Below are 18,406 nucleotides of genomic sequence, written 5' to 3' on the forward strand. Positions count from 1 at the left end.
TACCAGTGATGGTGTCGACTTAAATCATCATGTTGTTTGTATAATAGTATCTTCTAAATCAAAGAGGAATACACAGAGCAAGAATATGTTAGCTACATGAAGTAGCAAAGAGAGAGAAAACATTAAATTTAGCCAAAGATTATAGGGTCCCCTAGGAAATACTTATCAACACTTTAGTTCCTACCCTGTCACATTAACTCATCCATAGCCATGTCAAACAACACTGTATTCAAAGTGCTCACTATTATATTCTAACTATAGAATTAGAATAGTCATTCTATTTCCATGATTCCAACAGTTCACCCAAGTGTTTTGCTCTAAATCGCAAGGGGGGGGGGGTTGAAGTTAAAACAATAAGAATGGAGAAATATCCATTAAAATCACTTAGAGTATATGTGTTGCCATCCTACGGTTACGGACTATCATAAAGAAAATGTACAACTTTTATTATTCAAAAACATAAAATAGTGTCAAATACAGTAATAATATTTTTTTCAAATACAGTGATATGACATTCTGGCCATATCGCCAAACCCTCAGCCAGACTGAAGAAATGGATGATGATAGATAACATCAGGTCTTCACCTGAGCTCATGTGACCCTGCCTCCCCCTTCCCAAGAGGAGTGTATAAGTCTCTATGATCTTTGACCTCTATGGGAGGGCAGCCATAGAAATGCCGTTATAGTTATACCTGTAATGTGTATAGCACTGTAACACTTAAATGGTCTGGGAAACTGGCCCAAAGAGAGTAAAAACAAAGACAGTAAAAAGTAAAAACAGAGACTACTTACTGTACAATGCAGTCCTCTCTTATATTGTGTGTTGGAGGGGAAATGAGAGTGTTTCGCATGATAATGTTGATTATTAGTCTATGACTGTTGTGCTCTTAGTTGTAGTATTCTTCATCTACTTACTATACATTGTTTGTGTGTATTCCTCACTTTTATTGTGTGTGTGTGAAAAACAATCATTTCAAATCCATTTTGGGAAATATCCTTTTGTTGTAAATTATAATAACTGCCCATGGATCTGCCCCAAAACATGTGTTCACACACCAAAATAATGTGTGCAAGAGAAATGCTTTTGGTGATTTATGAGTTCAAGGGTATTTTGGGTGCTTGGTCTTGCTCGCTGTCAACCAGCTTAACTGTATGTTAGGTTTGATATCTAACTCTTAAGTCTCCTTATTAAGACTTTTGGCTATAATGACTCATGGCTTCTATGTCTGCTTTTGTTTCAGGGTTCAACAAAGTCCACAAAGAGTATGGAGTCTCGACGCAGATCATCAAGGTAAGACCCTTTTATCACATGGTGTTCTGCAAGGTTCTCCTCTCTCTTCTCCTGTCCTCTCCTCTCCGTCCCTCCGAGCCAACCCCAACAAGGAAACCAAGTCCCCACACAGGGACTTCGAAACGGTTTAAATCCTGTCTTTCACCAATATGAAGAACCATGAAAAGGGGGATGCAATGAAAATATGAAAGTAGACTCACTCTTCAGGGATCTTTCTGTGCAGGTCGTTTAACGGCTCACTCCTTCCTTCTCATTGAATCGCTCCCACGCACAGTATAGATGTCGGATCTTAATTTGATCACTCTTTTGTTTTGGAGAATTTTCCTGATGAATCAGGAAATTCAAGTGAGCCTTGTGATTGGCTAAAAATTTACAGTTCTCTTTCTCTCCATTCGGGAGCATTCGAGTCATTTGGGATCAGGGCTCTCTATCTTAAAAGAATGTTCTCTCTTGCTCTCAATAGGCCTAGGTCCTATTACTGCAACATTCAAATGAACACAAATGTATCTGAAATTCAGCCATACACATCAACAACTGTAGTTTTATATAGCTTAACAACACAAGATAGTTATTGGTTTCCACTAGGCTACGACATACAAGTGTCTACTGTATAATAAGGTTACGAATTAACTGTCAAAATTCAGTTCAATTGTGGCCTGGGGTGGTTTAGCAATTAGGGCCACTGCCTTCAGCGCATATATACTGTAGGCCTAGCGTGTTTGTGTGGGTTCAATTCTGGCCCGAGTACTTCTGGCACAAATAATGCAGTCTCCAAATTGACTCGATGTAGTTAGACATTTTAAATATGGACAGGCAAGAGTAATTTCTTATTTTTCTTGATAAGAAATTAGCATACCAGACACTTTTAGATAACATAAATAGTAAACAAATAAAATAACAGTACGCCAATATTCGTTTTCATTCATACAGTGTCACAATAGATTGCTATGGTAAACAAGGAAATACTTAATTTCTATTGTACAGAATGCATGTAAAATAGACAAATTCGCCCTTTGGTCAAAAAGGACTACATTGTTCCATTGATAATACCAACAAGAGGACTAACGTATCTTGAAAGACTTTGGTTTTGAGGAGGACTAAGGCAGAGAGGAAGAGGCAAAGTGAGATGGGTCATTCTTGCCAAATAAGCCCAAACCGTTTCTATGGTCTTGATATGCAGACCGAAGCTTGTCGCCTGCCTTCCTGCCTTTGGGATGGTTCATATTGTTAGGGCGGAGACATGAGCATCTCGTCATTGTATACTGATGTCTTACTAAGGTAACACTGACATCACCTTTTAGGGAGTGGTAGAGGTGACCAATAATGGTTGCAATTGAGATCAGCTGTGCGGGTGAATCCAGTGCATATTGATGGTTTAACGAGACATCAATTGGTTATAATCTAGTGCCATCGATGGTTGTAATTGGCCCATTGTTAATTCATTATATTCCTATAGGCTACATTTTGTAGGCTACCCGTTAGCCTATCAATAGTCACATAATGAAAGGTGTGAAACACAATAATCTACTGTTTGTGTTTCCCTGACTAAATTGATGAGCTGATTTGGGCCATCAGTTGATTGACAGATATATACCTAATGTAGAACGATATCATTTCAAGTACAGTGCATTTGTAAAGTATTCCTTCCACAAGATTGAACTCTTTAGCCTGAATGCCAAGCGTCACGTCTGGCGGAAGCCTGGCACCATCCCTACAGTGAAGCATGGTGGTGGCAGCATCATGCTGGGGGAGAGGTTTTTCAGTGGCAGGGACTGGGAGAGTATTCGGGATCGAGGGAAAGATCCTTGATGAAGTACAGAGAGATCCTTGATGAAAACCTGCTCCAGAGTGCTCAGGACAGAGATCGTATGGGAAGCTAAAAACAGGAGATTCAACTTTTTCTGTCAGATTCTTACTAGCCATTTGATGTTCTCTTGTCCTCAAAACACAATTTCAACAGCAGACTGATATCTTTGAAATTCTTATCTTACTCCAGAAATATATATCACAGAGGCAGAAGGTAGTTAAAGTGTGACTTACCTCTGATCGAGTCTGGCTAAGAACCCAAGAAAAATAAATCTGAGGACAAAAATTAAGACAAAAATATGTGCCTCACTTCAAGAGCCATGGCGGAGATAAAACTGTGTTTGACGGACAATGTTGAGAGCCAATGGACATGAAGAGTTTTGATGACAAGATATTTTGACTACATTTCATTGGTCAAGGGGTTGTGAAACGTTCATACAGTACAGACGTAAAGGGAAACCAATAATATCGATTAATGAAAAGAAATATATATCACAACATCTGGTTAGGAGTATTTAATCTGACAGCAACAATATAATAATATAAATCTAAGTAACTAAAGTGACATATTTGGTAAGTTGTAACAGAGTAAAAAGTAAGTTACTTCCATCAGAAATTACTTCATGAAGAGTGCAAGTACAGTGCACAGAGAGTAACTGTAAAAAGTACTACTTCCTCAAAAATATTTAAGGGTATTAGTAGACTGGATTTGAACCTATGCCCATGCCCACTCTGGCATATGTGCACAGTTGTTAGCAGCTGTATCCTACTGGACAAACAGGCACTGAGATAACCATGAATTTATTTAGCCTCTGGCTTGCCTTGAACATATAATAAAACAATTGATGTAAAATATATATATATATATTCCCTAATGAAAAATACGTCTACTCCCTACAAATACTGTCAATGTATTATAATCCACATACGAATTCACACGAGACACGATGTAGCCTGCACGTAGCCTACATAGGCTACTTGAACTGACGCCCAGTGGATCTGCAGTCTAAATGATTGTATAGCCTACAAGCACCGCTTCCAGCTGCCCGCTGGCTATCGATTCCAGATATTAAATAAACATTCAAATCCTCCTGCGACCAAATGGGTCATATTAAGATCCGACATCTGTAGGATAGCAGGTCTTGTCCCATGTTTTACTGACAGGGCCTATACGTTTTTCACATTAACCCCACCAAGGATGTCGACCAAGGCTTGCGTCCATTTTATTAGACCCTATTGGTCTGTCTCTGTAGCAGCTATCAATGTGCAGAGCTTATTTTGGATACAGGACTCTTTTGTTTCCTTGCCAAGAAAAGCATTCACATCATAGGGTGAAGCAGCAATGTAATATAGCACTGCTGTGTACTTTTTTGAGATTTCCGAGACCATTTGTTAGACATTTTTACGGAGCTCCAAATATGAGGCAGTGCATTGTGAGAGAGGCATGCAGCAAACAGAAGTTGATATTATCCATTTGTGTCAAGGGAACAACCCCTAGCTAACCAGCAAGCCCTGGAAATAGCCTAGCCAAGCTGTTGTGCAGATATATAGCTAGCCTACTCTTTTATATGTAAGATTCTTCCTGGCATAACATTTGTTGTCAGTTTTGTGCCTTACTAGCATATACTACAAGACAAAGATACAGCAGAGGTGATATTTGTAATAATGATGCAGCTGTATAAAACATTGAGAAACAAAATCAACCAATCATGTGCTCCCTCTGGCTCGTCACATTGCCGTCAAAGCAACATACACACACACACAATAATTATCACACATATTCACTCGCATTCACCCTCATCACACACTATGTAGGATGTCTATCATGAACGTGTTATCTGCAGTGGCAATAGCAGAGCTATTTTTTCACCGGCTATGTTTGTTCAAATGCGTAAATGCGATCAGTGCAGCTGCGTAATTGAGCGCAGCGAGATATGCGCTGGACTGATAAAGTGAAGGCTGTCGGTCTGGTCTGTAGCTAAGGCTGTGCTGATGAGAAGCAGATTGGAGCCCAGTGCATGCTGGTGTACCTGGAGGAGACCCAAACCGCAACTCTATAAACTGTATACCCTCAAGGAGAGTAGGAGAGAGAGAATTGCGAGACTATGGGGGAGGGGGACTGAAATATAGTAAGATAAGAGAGTGTATAAAGCACATAATAAGAGTAGGGAGAGTGAGAGAGGACGAATCATACAGTATATTTGTTTAGTAGAGAACCTTTTTGATATATTGCTTTGTCTAGTATGTATTTTGACTAATAAGGTGGTTTCTCATAGTGCCAGATGTACAACATGTTTGCACTGTTAAACCAGCGCATTTCCCGGTAGCAGACACATGAGCAATATCCTCCAAATCGGCATTCCAGAGTTGAGACGTGGGAAATATTTCTAGTAGACGCTCAATCGCTTTCTCTGAGCCATATGCTCTGCCAGTCAGTTTCAGGCTTGCTCCTGATTGCAGTCCGGACACATCACATTGGGAAAAAGGCATGTGGCCGCTCTGCCCCAACTCATTCTTCGCGAGTGAGCAAAATGTTTTGTTTGGTTTGCTGAGGCTCACAGATACGGAATGCGGAATAGTTTCATATCAGGCTTTGTTTATCCCTCTTTCCACTGTTTTCGTCCGAGCGGTTCCCAAGCGAAACATACATGTTTAATGTACTGCATTTTGTGCGTGTGTGTGTTTAATGTACTGGACAGCTGTTGGAGTTTGGAGGCTACCATGACCCCACAGTGATTTAGTGATGTCATGTCCTTAAGAAATGGGATTTAACAAAGACTCTGGCCGGTATTCAGTCAGTTGCAGATAGTGGGTTTTATGGATAGCCCTTTGCATAGCAGACAGTCTCTTTCTCTCTGTCTTTATCTTGATCTTCTCTGTTCTCTCTCTCTCTCTGTATTACATTCTAAATACACTTTATTGGCATTGGAGGAACAATCTAATTTTGCCAAACCAATGCAATACAAACAGAAAAGTAGCTCTAACTCAACTATTTTCAACTTGTCATTGAAATTGACTTGACATTGACATTACCCTGCCTCCCTTACTGTAATTTAATTTGCAAAGCTTTATTGCCATGGAAAGTGTAAAAAAATACCATTTGTCTCTCTCCCCTACCCTCTCCCTACCCCAGGAGTGTGAGTCTGCTGCAGGCCCTGGAGGAGAGCTATGAGGTGGACCTGGTCTACATCACCGAGCGGATCATCTCCGTCTCCTTCCCCAGCTGCGTGGAGGAGACCAGCTACGCCTCAAACCTCCGCGAGGTGGCCTCCATGTTGCGCTCCAAACACCAAGACAACTACCTAGTAAGGGCCGCCCCACTGATCAAGGATCAGCTCGCCCTACCAATACATAGGCTTAAAGGGGATCAGTCCCCTCTGGCAAAGTGTTTGTTTCGCAGTAGAGTAAAAATAAAAGAAAGAAATGGAAAAGAAAATATTGAAACGTTGAAACTCTTTCAGCTCTTCAACCTCAGCGAGAAACGGTATGACATCAACCAGCTCAACCCAAAGGTGTTGGACTTTGGCTGGCCAGACCACCACGCTCCTGCCCTGGATAAGATTTGCAGTATATGTAAGGCCATGGACACCTGGCTGAGCGCAGACAGTCACAATGTGGTGGTGATACACAACAAGGTGAGACAGTGATACTGTATTCTATCTAAAGCCCTCACAAGCATATTGAGAAACATTGCAGCTATCATACATACCTATCAGGGCTTTGTACTGTTTATGCTGCTCTGAGACAGTAGATGGCGTTCTCAGGCAATTGTCTCCTTCCCAACATATACAGTTGAAGTGGGAAGTTTACATACACTTAGGTTGGAGTCATTAAAAATCGTTTTTCAACCACTCCAAAAATTTCTTGTTAACAAACTATAGTTTTGGTCAGTTAGGACATCTACTTTGTGCATGACACAAGTAATTATTCCAACAATTGTTTACAGACAGATTATTTCACTTATAATTCACTGTATCACAATTCCAGTGGGTCAGAAGTGTACATACACTAAGTTGACTGTGCCTTTAAACAGCTTGGAAAATTCCAGAAAATTATGTCATGGCTTTAGAAGCTTCTGATAGGCTAATTGACATAATTTGAGTCAATTGGAGGTGTACCTGTGGATGTATTTCAAGACCTACCTTCAAACTCAGCCAAGACCTCAGAAAACATTTGTAGACCTCCACAAATCTGGTTCATCCTTGGGAGCAATTTCCAAATGCCTGAAGGTACCACGTTCATCTGTACAAACAATAGTACGCAAGTATAAACACCATGGGACCACGCAGCCATTATACCGCTCAGGAAGGAGATGAAGATGAGCGTACTTTGGTGCAAAAAGTGCAAATCTATCCCAGAAAAACAGCAAAGGACCTTGTGAAGATGCTGGAGGAAACAGGTACTAAATTATCTATATCCACAGTAGAACGAGTCCTATATCGACATAACCTGGAACGCCGCTCAGCAAGGAAGAAGCCACTGCTCCAAAACCGCCATAACAAAAGACAGAATACGGTTTGCAACTCCACATGGGGACAAAGATCGTACTTTTTGGAGAAATGTCCTCTGGTCTGATGGAACAAAAATAGAACTGTTTGGCCATAATGACCCTGGTTATGTTTGGAGGAAAAATGGGGAGGCTTGCAAGCCGAATAACACCATTCCATCCGTGAAGCACGGGAGTGGCAGCATCATGTTGTAGGGGTGCTTTGTTGAGGGAGGGACTGGTGCACTTCATAAAATAGATGTCATCATGAGGCAGGGAAATGATGTGGATATATTGAAGCAACATCTCAAGACATCAATCAGGAAGTTAAATAAAGCTTGGTAGCAAATGGGTCTTCCAAATGGACAATGACCGTAAGCATACATAAAGTCAATGTATTGGAGTGGCCATCACAAAACCCTGACCTCATTCCTATTGAAAAGTTTTGGGCTGAACTGAAAAAGTGCGTGGGAACAAAGAGGCCTACAAACTTACACCACCAGTTACACCAGCTCTGACAGGAGGAATGGGCCAACATTCCCCAAACATATTGTGGGAAGCTACCTGAAACGTTTCACCCAAGTTAAACAATTTAAGGTCATTGAGTGTAACTTTAACCCACTGGGATGTGATGAAAGAAATAACTTCAACTTCAACTGTATCTTCTGAATGACCAATAAATCGATGCAATACTTCCTGATTGCTAATCCTTATTTGATGTTCTTTCTGCAGGGGAACCGAGGGCGAACAGGAGTGGTGGTGGCAGCATACATGCATTACAGCAACATATCAGCCAGGTGAACACATAGCCCATGAGACTTAATGGCACAATACACAAGAGAGATGGGGGGGAGTAGAGGGAGAGAGAGAGAGACAGGGTGCGACAGAGAGAGAGAGAGAAAGGATGCGGGAGAAGGTGCGAGAGAGAAAGAGGGTGCGAGAGAGAGAGGGTGCGGGAGAAGGTGCGAGAGAGAGAGGGTGCGAGAGAGAGAGAGAGGGTGTGAGAGAGAGAGGGTCAAAGAGTTAGTGTGCTAGAGAGAGAGGGTGCGGGAGAGGGTGCGAGAGAGAGGGTGCGAGAGAGTTTGCGAGAGAAAGCGAGAGAGAGAGGATGTGAGAGAGAGGGTGCGAGAGAGAGAAATGGTGTGGGGGGGTGACAGAGAGAGAGGGGGGGTGCGAGAAGCGAGAGAGGTTGCGAGAGAGAAGGGTGAGAGAAAGAGGCGAGAGAGAGAGTGCAAGAGAGAGGGTGCAAGACAGAGAGAGGGTGCAAGAGAGGGAAAAGGAGGGTGTGAGAGACAGTGTGTGCGAGAGAGAGGATGCGGGTGAGGGTGCGAGAGAGTGAGAGGGTGCGAGAGAGAGAGGGTGAGGGAGAAGGTGCAAGAGTGAGAAAGGGTGTGAGAGAGAGACAGAGAGAGAGAGAGGGTGTGAGAGAGGGTGCGAGAGAGAGGGTTTCGAGAGAGAGAGAGGTTACGAGAGATATAGAAGTTGCGAGAGAGAGGTTAAGCGAGAGAGAGATTATGAGAGAGAGGGTGCGAGAGAGAGAGGGTGCAAGAGAGAGAGAGAGGGTCTGAGAGAGAGAGAGAGAGAGACGGATCGAGAAAGAGAGAGGGTGCAAGAGAGAGAGAGGGTGCGAGAGAGAGAGGGTGAGAGACGATGTGTGAGAGGGTGCGAGAGAGTGAGAAAGTACAAGAGAGAGGGTGCAAGACAGAGAGGGTGCAAGACAGAGAGAGGGTGCAAGAGAGGGAGAGGGTGCGAGGGGGAAAAGGAGGGTGTGAGAGAGAGGATGCGGGTGAGGGTGCGAGAGAGAGAGAGAGAGAGGGTGCGAGAGAAAGAGGGTGAGGGAGAAGGTGCAAGAGTGAGAAAGGGTGTGAGAGAGAGAGAGGGTGCGAGAGAGGGTGCGAAAGAGAGGTTACGAGAGATATAGAAGTTGCGAGATAGAGTTTGAGAGAGAGAGATTATGAGAGAGAGAGGTTACGAGAGAGAGAGGGTGCGGGGGGAGGGAGAGAGTGTGCGAGAGAGGGCGCGGGAGAAGGTGCGAGAGTGAGAGGGTTCAAGAGAGAGAGAAGGTGCGAGAGAGAGAGAGAGAGAGAGAGAGTGCAAGAGAGGGTTTGAGAAATAGAGAGGGTGCGAGACAGAGGGTGAGAGAAAGAGAGAGGGAGAGAGAGAGGGTGCAAGAGGTTTAAAGGGTGTGAGAGGGTGACAGAAAGAGAGAGAGAGAGGGTGTGAGAAAGAGAGAGAGGGTTTCCCGAGATAGAGAGAGGGTGCTGAGAAAGAGAGAGGGTGCGAGAGAGAAGGCTTAGAGAAAGAGGCGAGAGAGAGAATGCGAGAGAGAAGGCTGAGAGAAAGAGGCGAGAGAGAGAATGCGAGAGAGAAGGCTGAGAGAAAGAGGCGAGAGAGAATGCGAGAGAGAAGGGTAAGAGAAAGAGGTGAGAGAGGGGATGCGAGAAAGAGGCGAGAGAGAAGGGTGAGAGAAAGAGGTGAGAGAGGGGATGCGAGAAAGAGGCGAGAGAGAAGGGCGAGAGAAAGATGTGAGAGAGGGGATGCGAGAAAGAGGCGAGAGAGAAGGGTGAGAGAGGGTACAGAGAGAGAGAGAGAGAGAGAGAGAGAGAGAGAGTCAAGTAGGGCGGTCAACAAATCAACAGATTATGAAGAGTCACAAGATTCATGTTATCCGCCAATCATCACATTCCCCCTCCCCACCCAACATGTTCCAACTGTGCACCAGTGTTCAGGACTTCTTCCACAAAGCAGGCCCTAATTCCATCAATGGCATACAGTACAAAGAATCACAACACTGAGTTCACTTAAAGGTCCAATGTTCTCAGAGTACCAGCTTTTTTCCCTCAATCTGCTATTGGTTGTATTTGGGTCATATTCTCTTTTTTTTAACATGATCAAAATAGAGTCCTTTGAAGAGGTGTGATGATATGACTGAGCGGTAGGCAGGGTACGGGTGCTAACCAGATGTTTGTCTCTGTTTGCTTAGTGCTGATCAGGCCCTGGACAGGTTTGCCATGAAGAGGTTCTATGAAGACAAAGTACTTCCTGTGGGTCAGCCATCTCAGAAGAGGTCAGTTTGCCTCCACTTCCTGTCCGACCCCTCTACTACCTATTTGACCCAAATACCATTTCCTGTTTAATTTTCTCTTTATGAGTTACGCCCCGATCTTAGTGGGTTTAAGTTCACCTTGTTGTCTCAACCACTCTCCTACTCTTTCTTTCAGTTTGTTGTCTTTTTTAGAGGGGGGTAGGCCTCCTCCTTTTTGCATCCTAATTTGTCGAGATCCATCTGTAGGCTGAAAGTCATAAGTGAATGAGTATGATGTAAGCGTCTGCTGTTTTCTTTGCAAAGGTCATACCTAGAGATAGAATCTCCATTTATCTACTTGACATGTTTACATGCACACACTGTCCAGTGTACACCAATGGCATGCTGATTCCTGTGTTAACAAAACATTGAAATCCTGAATTCTCTCTCGCTCTCTCTCTCGCTCTCTGTCTGTCTCTCTCTCTTTCTCTCTCAGGTATGTACAGTACTTCAGTGGTCTTCTTTCAGGACATATCAAGATCAACAACAAACCCCTGTTCCTTCACCATGTCATCATGCACGGCATCCCCAACTTTGAGTCGAAAGGAGGTGAAAGTTGACACACACACACACACACACACACACACACACACACACACACACACACACACACACACACCTGCTTGTTTTTACTCAATGTTCTGTGATGGCTTTTCAGGATGCCGCCCTTTCCTCAAGATCTATCAAGCCTTGCAGCCAGTCTACACATCTGGGATCTAGTAAGTACACACACATACACCTTCGGTCTCCGTTTTCTCACTCACACAACACTGGCCAGATGTCTGGGTCTGCAGGGTTACAATGGCTCAATGATAATAATTTCACACACACACACATTCACCCCCGTAAGTAAATCCATTGTAAGCTTGCCACACATTATTATGTTTAGCTAACCTCTCTAGTTCCCCAGCCCGTCTAGTTTCCCAGCCCAAGTCTCTAGTGCCACTGTCTCTAGTGCCACAGTCTCTAGTTTCCCAGCCCCAGTCTCTATTGCCCCAGTCTCTATGGCCCCAGTCTCTCGTGCCCCAGTCTCTAGTGCGCCAGTCTCTAGTTTCCCAGCCCCAGTCTCTAGTGCCACAGTCTCTAGTTCCCCAGCCCCAGTCTCTAGTGCCCCAGTCTCTAGTGCCCCAGTCTCTAGTTCCCCAGCCCCAGTCTCTAGTTTCCCAGCCCCAGTCTCTAGTGCCCCAGTCTCTAGTTTCCCAGCCCCTGTCTCTAGTGCCCCATTCTCTAGTTTCCCAGCCCCCCTCTCTAGTTCCCCAGCCCCAGTCTCTAGTTCCCCAGCACCAGTCTCTAGTGCCCCAGACCCAGTCTCTTGTTCCCCAGTCTCTAGTTCCCCAGTCTCTAGTTCCCCAGTCTCTAGTTCCCCAGCCCCCGTCTCTAGTGCCCCAGTCTCTAGTGCCCCAGTCTCTAGTGCCCCAGTCTCTAGTTTCCCAGCCCCCCTCTCTAGTTCCCCAGCCCCAGTCTCTAGTTTCCCAGCCCCAGTCTCTAGTTTCCCAGGCCCAGTCTCTAGTTTCCCAGGCCCAGTCTCTAGTTTCCCAGCCCCAGTCTCTAGTTCCTCAGCCCCAGTCTCTAGTTCCTCAGCCCCAGTCTCTAGTTCCTCAGCCCCAGTCTCTAGTTCCCCAGCCCCGTCTCTAGTGCCCCAGTCTCTAGTGCCCCAATCTCTAGTTTCCCAGCCCCCCTCTCTAGTTCCCCAGCCCCATTCTCTAGTTTCCCAGCCCCAGTCTCTAGTTTCCCAGGCCCAGACTCTAGTTTCCCAGCCCCAGTCTCTAGTTCCTCAGCCCCAGTCTCTAGTTCCCCAGCCCCCGTCTCTAGTTCCCCAGCCCCCGTCTCTAGTTCCCCAGCCCCCCTCTCTAGTTCCCCAGCCCCCGTCTCCAAGGCCCCAGCCCCCGTCTCTAGTTCCCCAGCCCCCGTCTGTAGTTCCCCAGCCCCCTCTCTAGTTCCCCAGCCCCGTCTCTAGTTTCCCAGCCCCCGTCTCTAGTTTCCCAGCCCCAGTCTCTAGTTTCCCAGCCCCCCTCTCTAGTTCCCCAGCCCCCGTCTCTAGTTTCCCAGCCCCAGTCTCTAGTTTCGCAGCCCCCATCTCTAGTTTCCCAGCCCCAGTCTCTAGTTCCCCAGCCCCCCTCTCTAGTTCCCCAGCCCCGTCTCTAGTTCCCCAGCCCCCGTCTCTAGTTTCCCAGCCCCAGTCTCTAGTGCCCCCCTCTCTAGTTCCCCAGCCCCCGTCTCTAGTTTCCCAGCCCCTGTCTCTAGTTCCCCAGCCCCCGTCTCTAGTTCCCCAGCCCCCGTCTCTAGTTCCCCAGCCCCCGTCTCTAGTTCCCCAGCCCCGTCTCTAGTTTCCCAGCTCCAGTCTCTATTGCCCCAGTCTCTCGTGCCCCAGTCTCTAGTGCGCCAGTCTCTAGTTCCCCAGCCCCAGTCTCTAGTGCCACAGTCTCTAGTTCCCCAGCCCCAGTCTCTAGTACCACAGTCTCTAGTTCCCCAGCCCCGTCTCTAGTTCCCCAGCCCCAGTCCCTCGTTCCCCAGTCACTAGTTCCCCAGCACCAGTCTCTAGTTTCCCAGCCCCAGTCTCTAGTTCCCCAGCCCCGTCTCTAGTTCCCCAGCCCCCATCTCTAGTTCCCCAGCCCCCGTCTCTAGTTCCCCAGCCCCCGCCTCTAGTTCCCCAGCCCAGTCTCTAGTTCCCCAGCCCCAGTCTCTAGTTCCCCAGCCCCGTCTCTAGTTCCCCAGCCCCCCTCTCTAGTTCCCCAGCCCCCGTCTCTAGTTACCCAGCCCCCGTCTCTAGTTCCCCAGTCTCTAGTTCACCAGCCCCCGTCTCTAGTTCCCCAGCCCCGTCTCTAGTTCCCCAGCCCCAGTCTCTAGTTCCCCAGCCCCAGTCTCTAGTTCCCCAGCCCCAGTCTCTTGTTCCCCAGCCCCAGTCTCTAGTTCCCCAGCACCAGTCTCTAGTTCCCCAGCCCCAGTCTCTAGTTCCCCAGCCCCAGTCTCTAGTTCCCCAGCCCCAGTATCTAGTTCCCCAGCCCCCGTCTCTCGTTCCTCAGCCCCAGTCTCTAGTTTCCCAGCCCCAGTATCTAGTTCCCCAGCCCTCGTCTCTCGTTCCCCAGCCCCCGTCTCTTGTTCCCCAGCCCCCGTCTCTCGTTCCCCAGCCCCCGTCTCTTGTTCCCCAGCCCCCTTCTCTCGTTCCCCAGCCCCCGTCTCTCGTTCCCCAGCCCCCGTCTCTCGTTCCCCAGCCCCCGTCTCTCGCTCCCCAGCCCCCGTCTCTCATTCCCCAGCCCCCGTCTCTAGTTCCCCAGCCCCCGTCTCTCGTTCTCCAGCCCCCGTCTCTCATTCCCCAGCCCCCGTCTCTAGTTCCCCAGCCCCCGTCTCTCGTTCCCCAGCCCACGTCTCTCGTTCCCCAGCCCCCGTCTCTAGTTCCCCAGCCCCCGTCTCTAGTTTCCCAGCCCCAGTCTCTAGTTCCCCAGCCCCCGTCTCTAGTTCCCCAGCCCCCGTCTCTAGTTCCCCAGCCCACGTCTCTCGTTCCCCAGCCCCCGTCTCTAGTTTCCCAGCCCCAGTCTCTAGTTTCCCAGCCCCAGTCTCTCGTTCCCCAGCCCCCGTCTCTCGTTCCCCAGCCCACGTCTCTCGTTCCCCAGCCCCCGTTTCTAGTTCCCCAGCCCCCGTCTCTAGTTCCCCAGCCCCCGTCTTTCGTTCCCCAGCCCCCGTCTCTCGTTCCCCAGCCCCCGTCTCTAGTTCCCCAGCCCCCGTCTCTAGTTCCCCAGCCCCCGTCTCTCGTTCCCCAGCCCCCGTCTCTAGTTCCCCAGCCCCCGTCTCTAGTTCCCCAGCCCCCGTCTCTCGTTCCCCAGCCCACATCTCTCGTTCCCCAGCCCCCGTCTCTAGTTCCCCAGCCCCAGTCTCTAGTTCCCCAGCCCCCGTCTCTAGTTCCCCAGCCCCCGTCTCTCATTCCCCAGCCCCCGTCTCTAGTTCCCCAGCCCCCTCTCTAGTTCCCCAGCCCCCGTCTCTAGTTCCCCAGCCCCGTCTCTCATTCCCCAGCCCCAGTCTCTAGTTCCCCAGCCCCCGTCTCTAGTTCCCCAGCCCACGATGTTACAGCCTGGTGTTATGATCAGTAGTAGTGTTATTAGTAACTGGAGGAGCCAGTGAAATAAGCAGACGTGGATGTGTGTGGACACCCCAGTGTCCTTGCTGAAGGACCCCTACAGAGACCCAGGCAGGAAATTATGAATTATACAGCTTTGTGCAGATGTTTGAGCATACAGGAGGGCATGCCCACAGATGGCAGGACAAATGAGGGCACTCCAGGTGGCACTCCTTACATGGTCCCCTCCGCTTTACATTTCCTTCCTTCCTAGTCTATGTACTGATAAAAAGTATAGTATATTCATGTACTGTATATCTGGTGTGTGTGTGTGTGTGTAGGTCAGGAGACGGCAACAGGCACATTTTAGTTTTTGGTTTAAAAAAATATTGTAAAATCACCAGGAATTCAGCAAAACGTGTTTAATATGTAATACATATTTTCCCAAGTATTACTACAAATAAAAGAGACATATAGTTGAAGTCGGAAGTTTACATACACCTTAGCCGAATACATTTAAAATGTTTTTCACAATTCCTGACATTTAATCCTAGTAAAAATTCCCTTTCTTAGGTCAGTTAGGATCACCACTTTATTTTAAGAATGTGAAATGTCAGAAAAATAGTAGAGAGAATGATTTATCTCAGCTTTTATTTATTTCATCACATTCCCAGAAGTTTACATACACTCAATTAGTATTTGGTAGCATTGCCTTTAAATTGTACCATGATGATGTGCATCATGTGGTGTGATGTTGTGTTAACAAGAGTAACCCTTCTTTTGCTCTCTGTGTGTGTTTACAGTAATGTGCAGGGAGACAGCCAGACCAGCATCTGCATCACTATTGAGCCTGGCCTGCTGCTGAAGGGGGACATTCTGGTAAGGAACATCAGCTCTTCACTGAGTGACATGGAGAAGTGTACTGTACATGGATATTGGGAGTGTTTATTATGGTAAGGTATTAACCCCCTCAAATGAGAGGATAGTGGATTGACCTCTGTTGGGGAATGCAATTTATTTTAACCACATTGAGTCCAAATGCTTTACATTATGTGCAAATACAGTATGTTTGTCCCTAATGCTTTAATAGGCCCCATTCATGAAAGCAGCAAAGCTGTAAAAACTAGAGGTAAGGACAGTTGGCATATGCCCACTACCCCCTATAGCACACAGTATGCAGGCTGTAACAATGTCTACACTGTATTTCTGATCAATTTGATGTTATTTTAATAGACATAAATCAGCTTTTCTTTCAAAAACAAGGACATTACCCTAAACTTTTGAACAGTAGTGTGTGTGTATATATATATATATATATATGTTTTTTAAGTAATATGATTTTTTAATAATTGATACACAATGCATGAAAACCTGCTCCTGAGTCCGTCTCCATGACGACAGATGAAACAAAGTAAAGTAATAAAGCAGAAAAGTGTTTTCAGTCAATGTTATATTCACAGGCGTCAGCATCCATTAGGGTTCCATTAGTAAGTGCTGCTTTCAAATTGCTTTGACACAAATTATGTCACCAATGTGCATGCCAAATCAATCGGTGCATTATAGAACAGGCAACTGAAGCTATATGCTTTTTGTCTGTGCTAAAGACACATTTTCATGGACTTGTAAGGAACATTTACAATAAAGTATTCTTATTCTTGCCTTAAAACTTGAGTGCAATTGAACTATAATATTTCCAGCATGTTCTTGAAGAGGAAGTAAGTCATTTTTACATGCTAGCAATTTGAAAGCAGCACTTACCGTAGGCAACATCACTTGGCCCCAAAACAGATACTTAAAGCGTACATTGTATCTGCTAACTAATGGAACCCTAATGGATGCTGACGCCTGTGAATATAACATTGACTGAAAACACTTTTCTGCTTTATTACTTTACTTTGTTTCATCTGTCGTCATGGAGACGGACTCAGGAGAAGGTTTTTGTGCATTGTGCTCTTTGTGCGGAACACTTCAATTAATAAAAAAAATAAAAAATTTTTTTTACTAAAAACATTATATATATATATACATACAGTACCAGTCAAACATTTGGACACACCTACTCATTCCAGGCCTTTTCTTTATTTTTACTATTTTATACATTGTAGAATAATGGTGATGACATCAAAACTAGGGAAAAACAAATATAGAATCTTATATTAACCAAAAAGTGTTAAACAAATCAAAATATATTTTATATTTGAGATTCTTCAAAGTAGACACCCTTTGCCCTGATGACAGCTTTGCACACTCTTGGTAAGAACAGCTTGAGTAAGCAAAGAGAAACAGCGTTTCATCATTACTTAAAGACATGAAGGTCAGTAAATCTGGAAAATTTCAAAAACCCACTAAAATAAAACTGTCTCTCATGAGGACACACACAGGAAAGGAAGACCCAGAGTTACCTCTGCTGCAGAGGATAAATTCAGTAGAGTTAACTGCACCTCAGATTACAGCGCAAATAAATGCTTCATAGAGTTCAAGTAACAGATACATCTCAACATAAACTGTTCAGAGGAGACTGTGTGAATCAAGCCTTCATGGTCGAATTGCTGCAAAGAAACCACTACTAAAGGACACCAATAATAAGAAGACACTTACGTGGGCCAAAAAACACTAGCAATGGACATTCGACCTGTGGAAATCTGTCCTTTGGTCTGATGAATCCAAATTTGAGATTGTTGGTTCCAACCACTGTGTCTTTGTGAGACGCAGAGTAGATGAACGGATGGTCTCAGCATGTGTGGTTCCCACCGTGAAGCATGGAGGAGGAGGTGTGATGGTATGGTGGTGCTTTGCTGGTGACACTCTCAGTGATTTATTTAGAATGAAATGCACACTTAACCATCATGGCTACCACAGCATTTTTCAGCGATACACCATCCCATCTGGTTTGCGCTTTGTGAGATTATCATTTATTTTTCAACAGGACAATGACCCAAAATACACCTTCAAGCTGTGTAAGGTCTATTTGACCAAGAAGAAGAGTGATGGAGTGCTGCATCAGATTACCTGGCCTCCACAATCACCTGACCTCATCCCAATTGAGATGGTTTGGGATTAATTGCTGCAGAGTGAAGGAAAAGCAGCTAGCAAGTGCTCAGCAAATGTGGGAACTCCTTCAAGACTGTTGGAAATGCATTCCATATGTACTCGGTTGCAGCACTTACTACTCTGGAAGCAACGTTAGCACAAGAACTGTTTGTTGGGAGCTTCATTAAATGGGTTTCCATGGCCGAGCAGCCTTACACAAGCCTAAGATAACCATGCGCAATATCAAGCGTAGACTAGGGTGGTGTAAAGCTCGCCGCTATTGGACTCAGGAGCAGTGGAAACACGTTCTCACACATCACCATCTGGCAGACCAATAGACACATCTGGGTTTGGCGGATGCCAGGAGAACACTACATGCCCGAATGCAAAGTGCCAAATTTGGTGGAGGAGGAATTAATGGTCTGGGGCTGTTTTTCATGGTTCGGGCTAGGCCCCTTAGTTCTAGTGATGGGAAATCTTAACACTACAGCATACAATGACATTCTGGACAATTCTCTGCTTCCAACTTTGAAAATGTATGCAGTCACTACTGTAAGTCGCTCTGGATAAGAGAGTCTGCTAAATGACTAAAATGTAAAATGTAAACTTTGTGGCTACAGTTTGGAGAAGGCCCTTTCCTGTTCACTCATGACAATG

The 18,406-nt window shown here is 45.9% G+C and overlaps 2 protein-coding genes across 10 annotated transcripts in view; both read left to right on the forward strand.

The window, feature by feature from the left end:
- LOC135547286 (tensin-1-like) overlaps positions 1 to 18,406 on the forward strand; it is a 293,490-nt gene that overhangs the window by 201,832 nt on the left and 73,252 nt on the right. For all 9 annotated transcript variants that reach the window (XM_064976121.1, XM_064976124.1, XM_064976126.1 and 6 more), the window contains 8 exons: positions 1,242 to 1,291; positions 6,231 to 6,402; positions 6,559 to 6,732; positions 8,316 to 8,380; positions 10,567 to 10,650; positions 11,105 to 11,217; positions 11,327 to 11,387; positions 15,523 to 15,598. In XM_064976121.1, the coding sequence (XP_064832193.1) occupies positions 1,242 to 1,291; positions 6,231 to 6,402; positions 6,559 to 6,732; positions 8,316 to 8,380; positions 10,567 to 10,650; positions 11,105 to 11,217; positions 11,327 to 11,387; positions 15,523 to 15,598 (795 nt within the window). The remainder of the gene's footprint in view (positions 1 to 1,241; positions 1,292 to 6,230; positions 6,403 to 6,558; positions 6,733 to 8,315; positions 8,381 to 10,566; positions 10,651 to 11,104; positions 11,218 to 11,326; positions 11,388 to 15,522; positions 15,599 to 18,406) is intronic.
- Positions 11,447 to 14,627, forward strand: LOC135547759 (uncharacterized). Its single transcript, XM_064977019.1, has 6 exons — positions 11,447 to 11,454; positions 11,588 to 11,666; positions 11,698 to 12,282; positions 12,384 to 12,581; positions 12,976 to 13,250; positions 13,397 to 14,627. Exons 1-6 carry the CDS (start codon positions 11,447 to 11,449, stop codon positions 14,625 to 14,627), a joined length of 2,376 nt encoding a protein of 791 aa, XP_064833091.1.

The sequence above is a fragment of the Oncorhynchus masou genome, chromosome 10 (assembly GCF_036934945.1).
Source record: "Oncorhynchus masou masou isolate Uvic2021 chromosome 10, UVic_Omas_1.1, whole genome shotgun sequence".
Taxonomy (NCBI): domain Eukaryota; kingdom Metazoa; phylum Chordata; class Actinopteri; order Salmoniformes; family Salmonidae; genus Oncorhynchus; species Oncorhynchus masou.

Excerpts from the sequence above, each read along its gene's own strand:
- LOC135547759 (XM_064977019.1), top strand. Across the intron at positions 12,582-12,975 it reads TAGTTCCCCAGCCCCCGTCT|TTCCCCAGCCCCGTCTCTAG; the intron begins GTAGTTCCCCAG and ends CCCCGTCTCTAG. Across the intron at positions 13,251-13,396 it reads GTTCCCCAGCCCCGTCTCTA|TTCCCCAGCCCCCGTCTCTA; the intron begins GTTCCCCAGCCC and ends CCCCCTCTCTAG.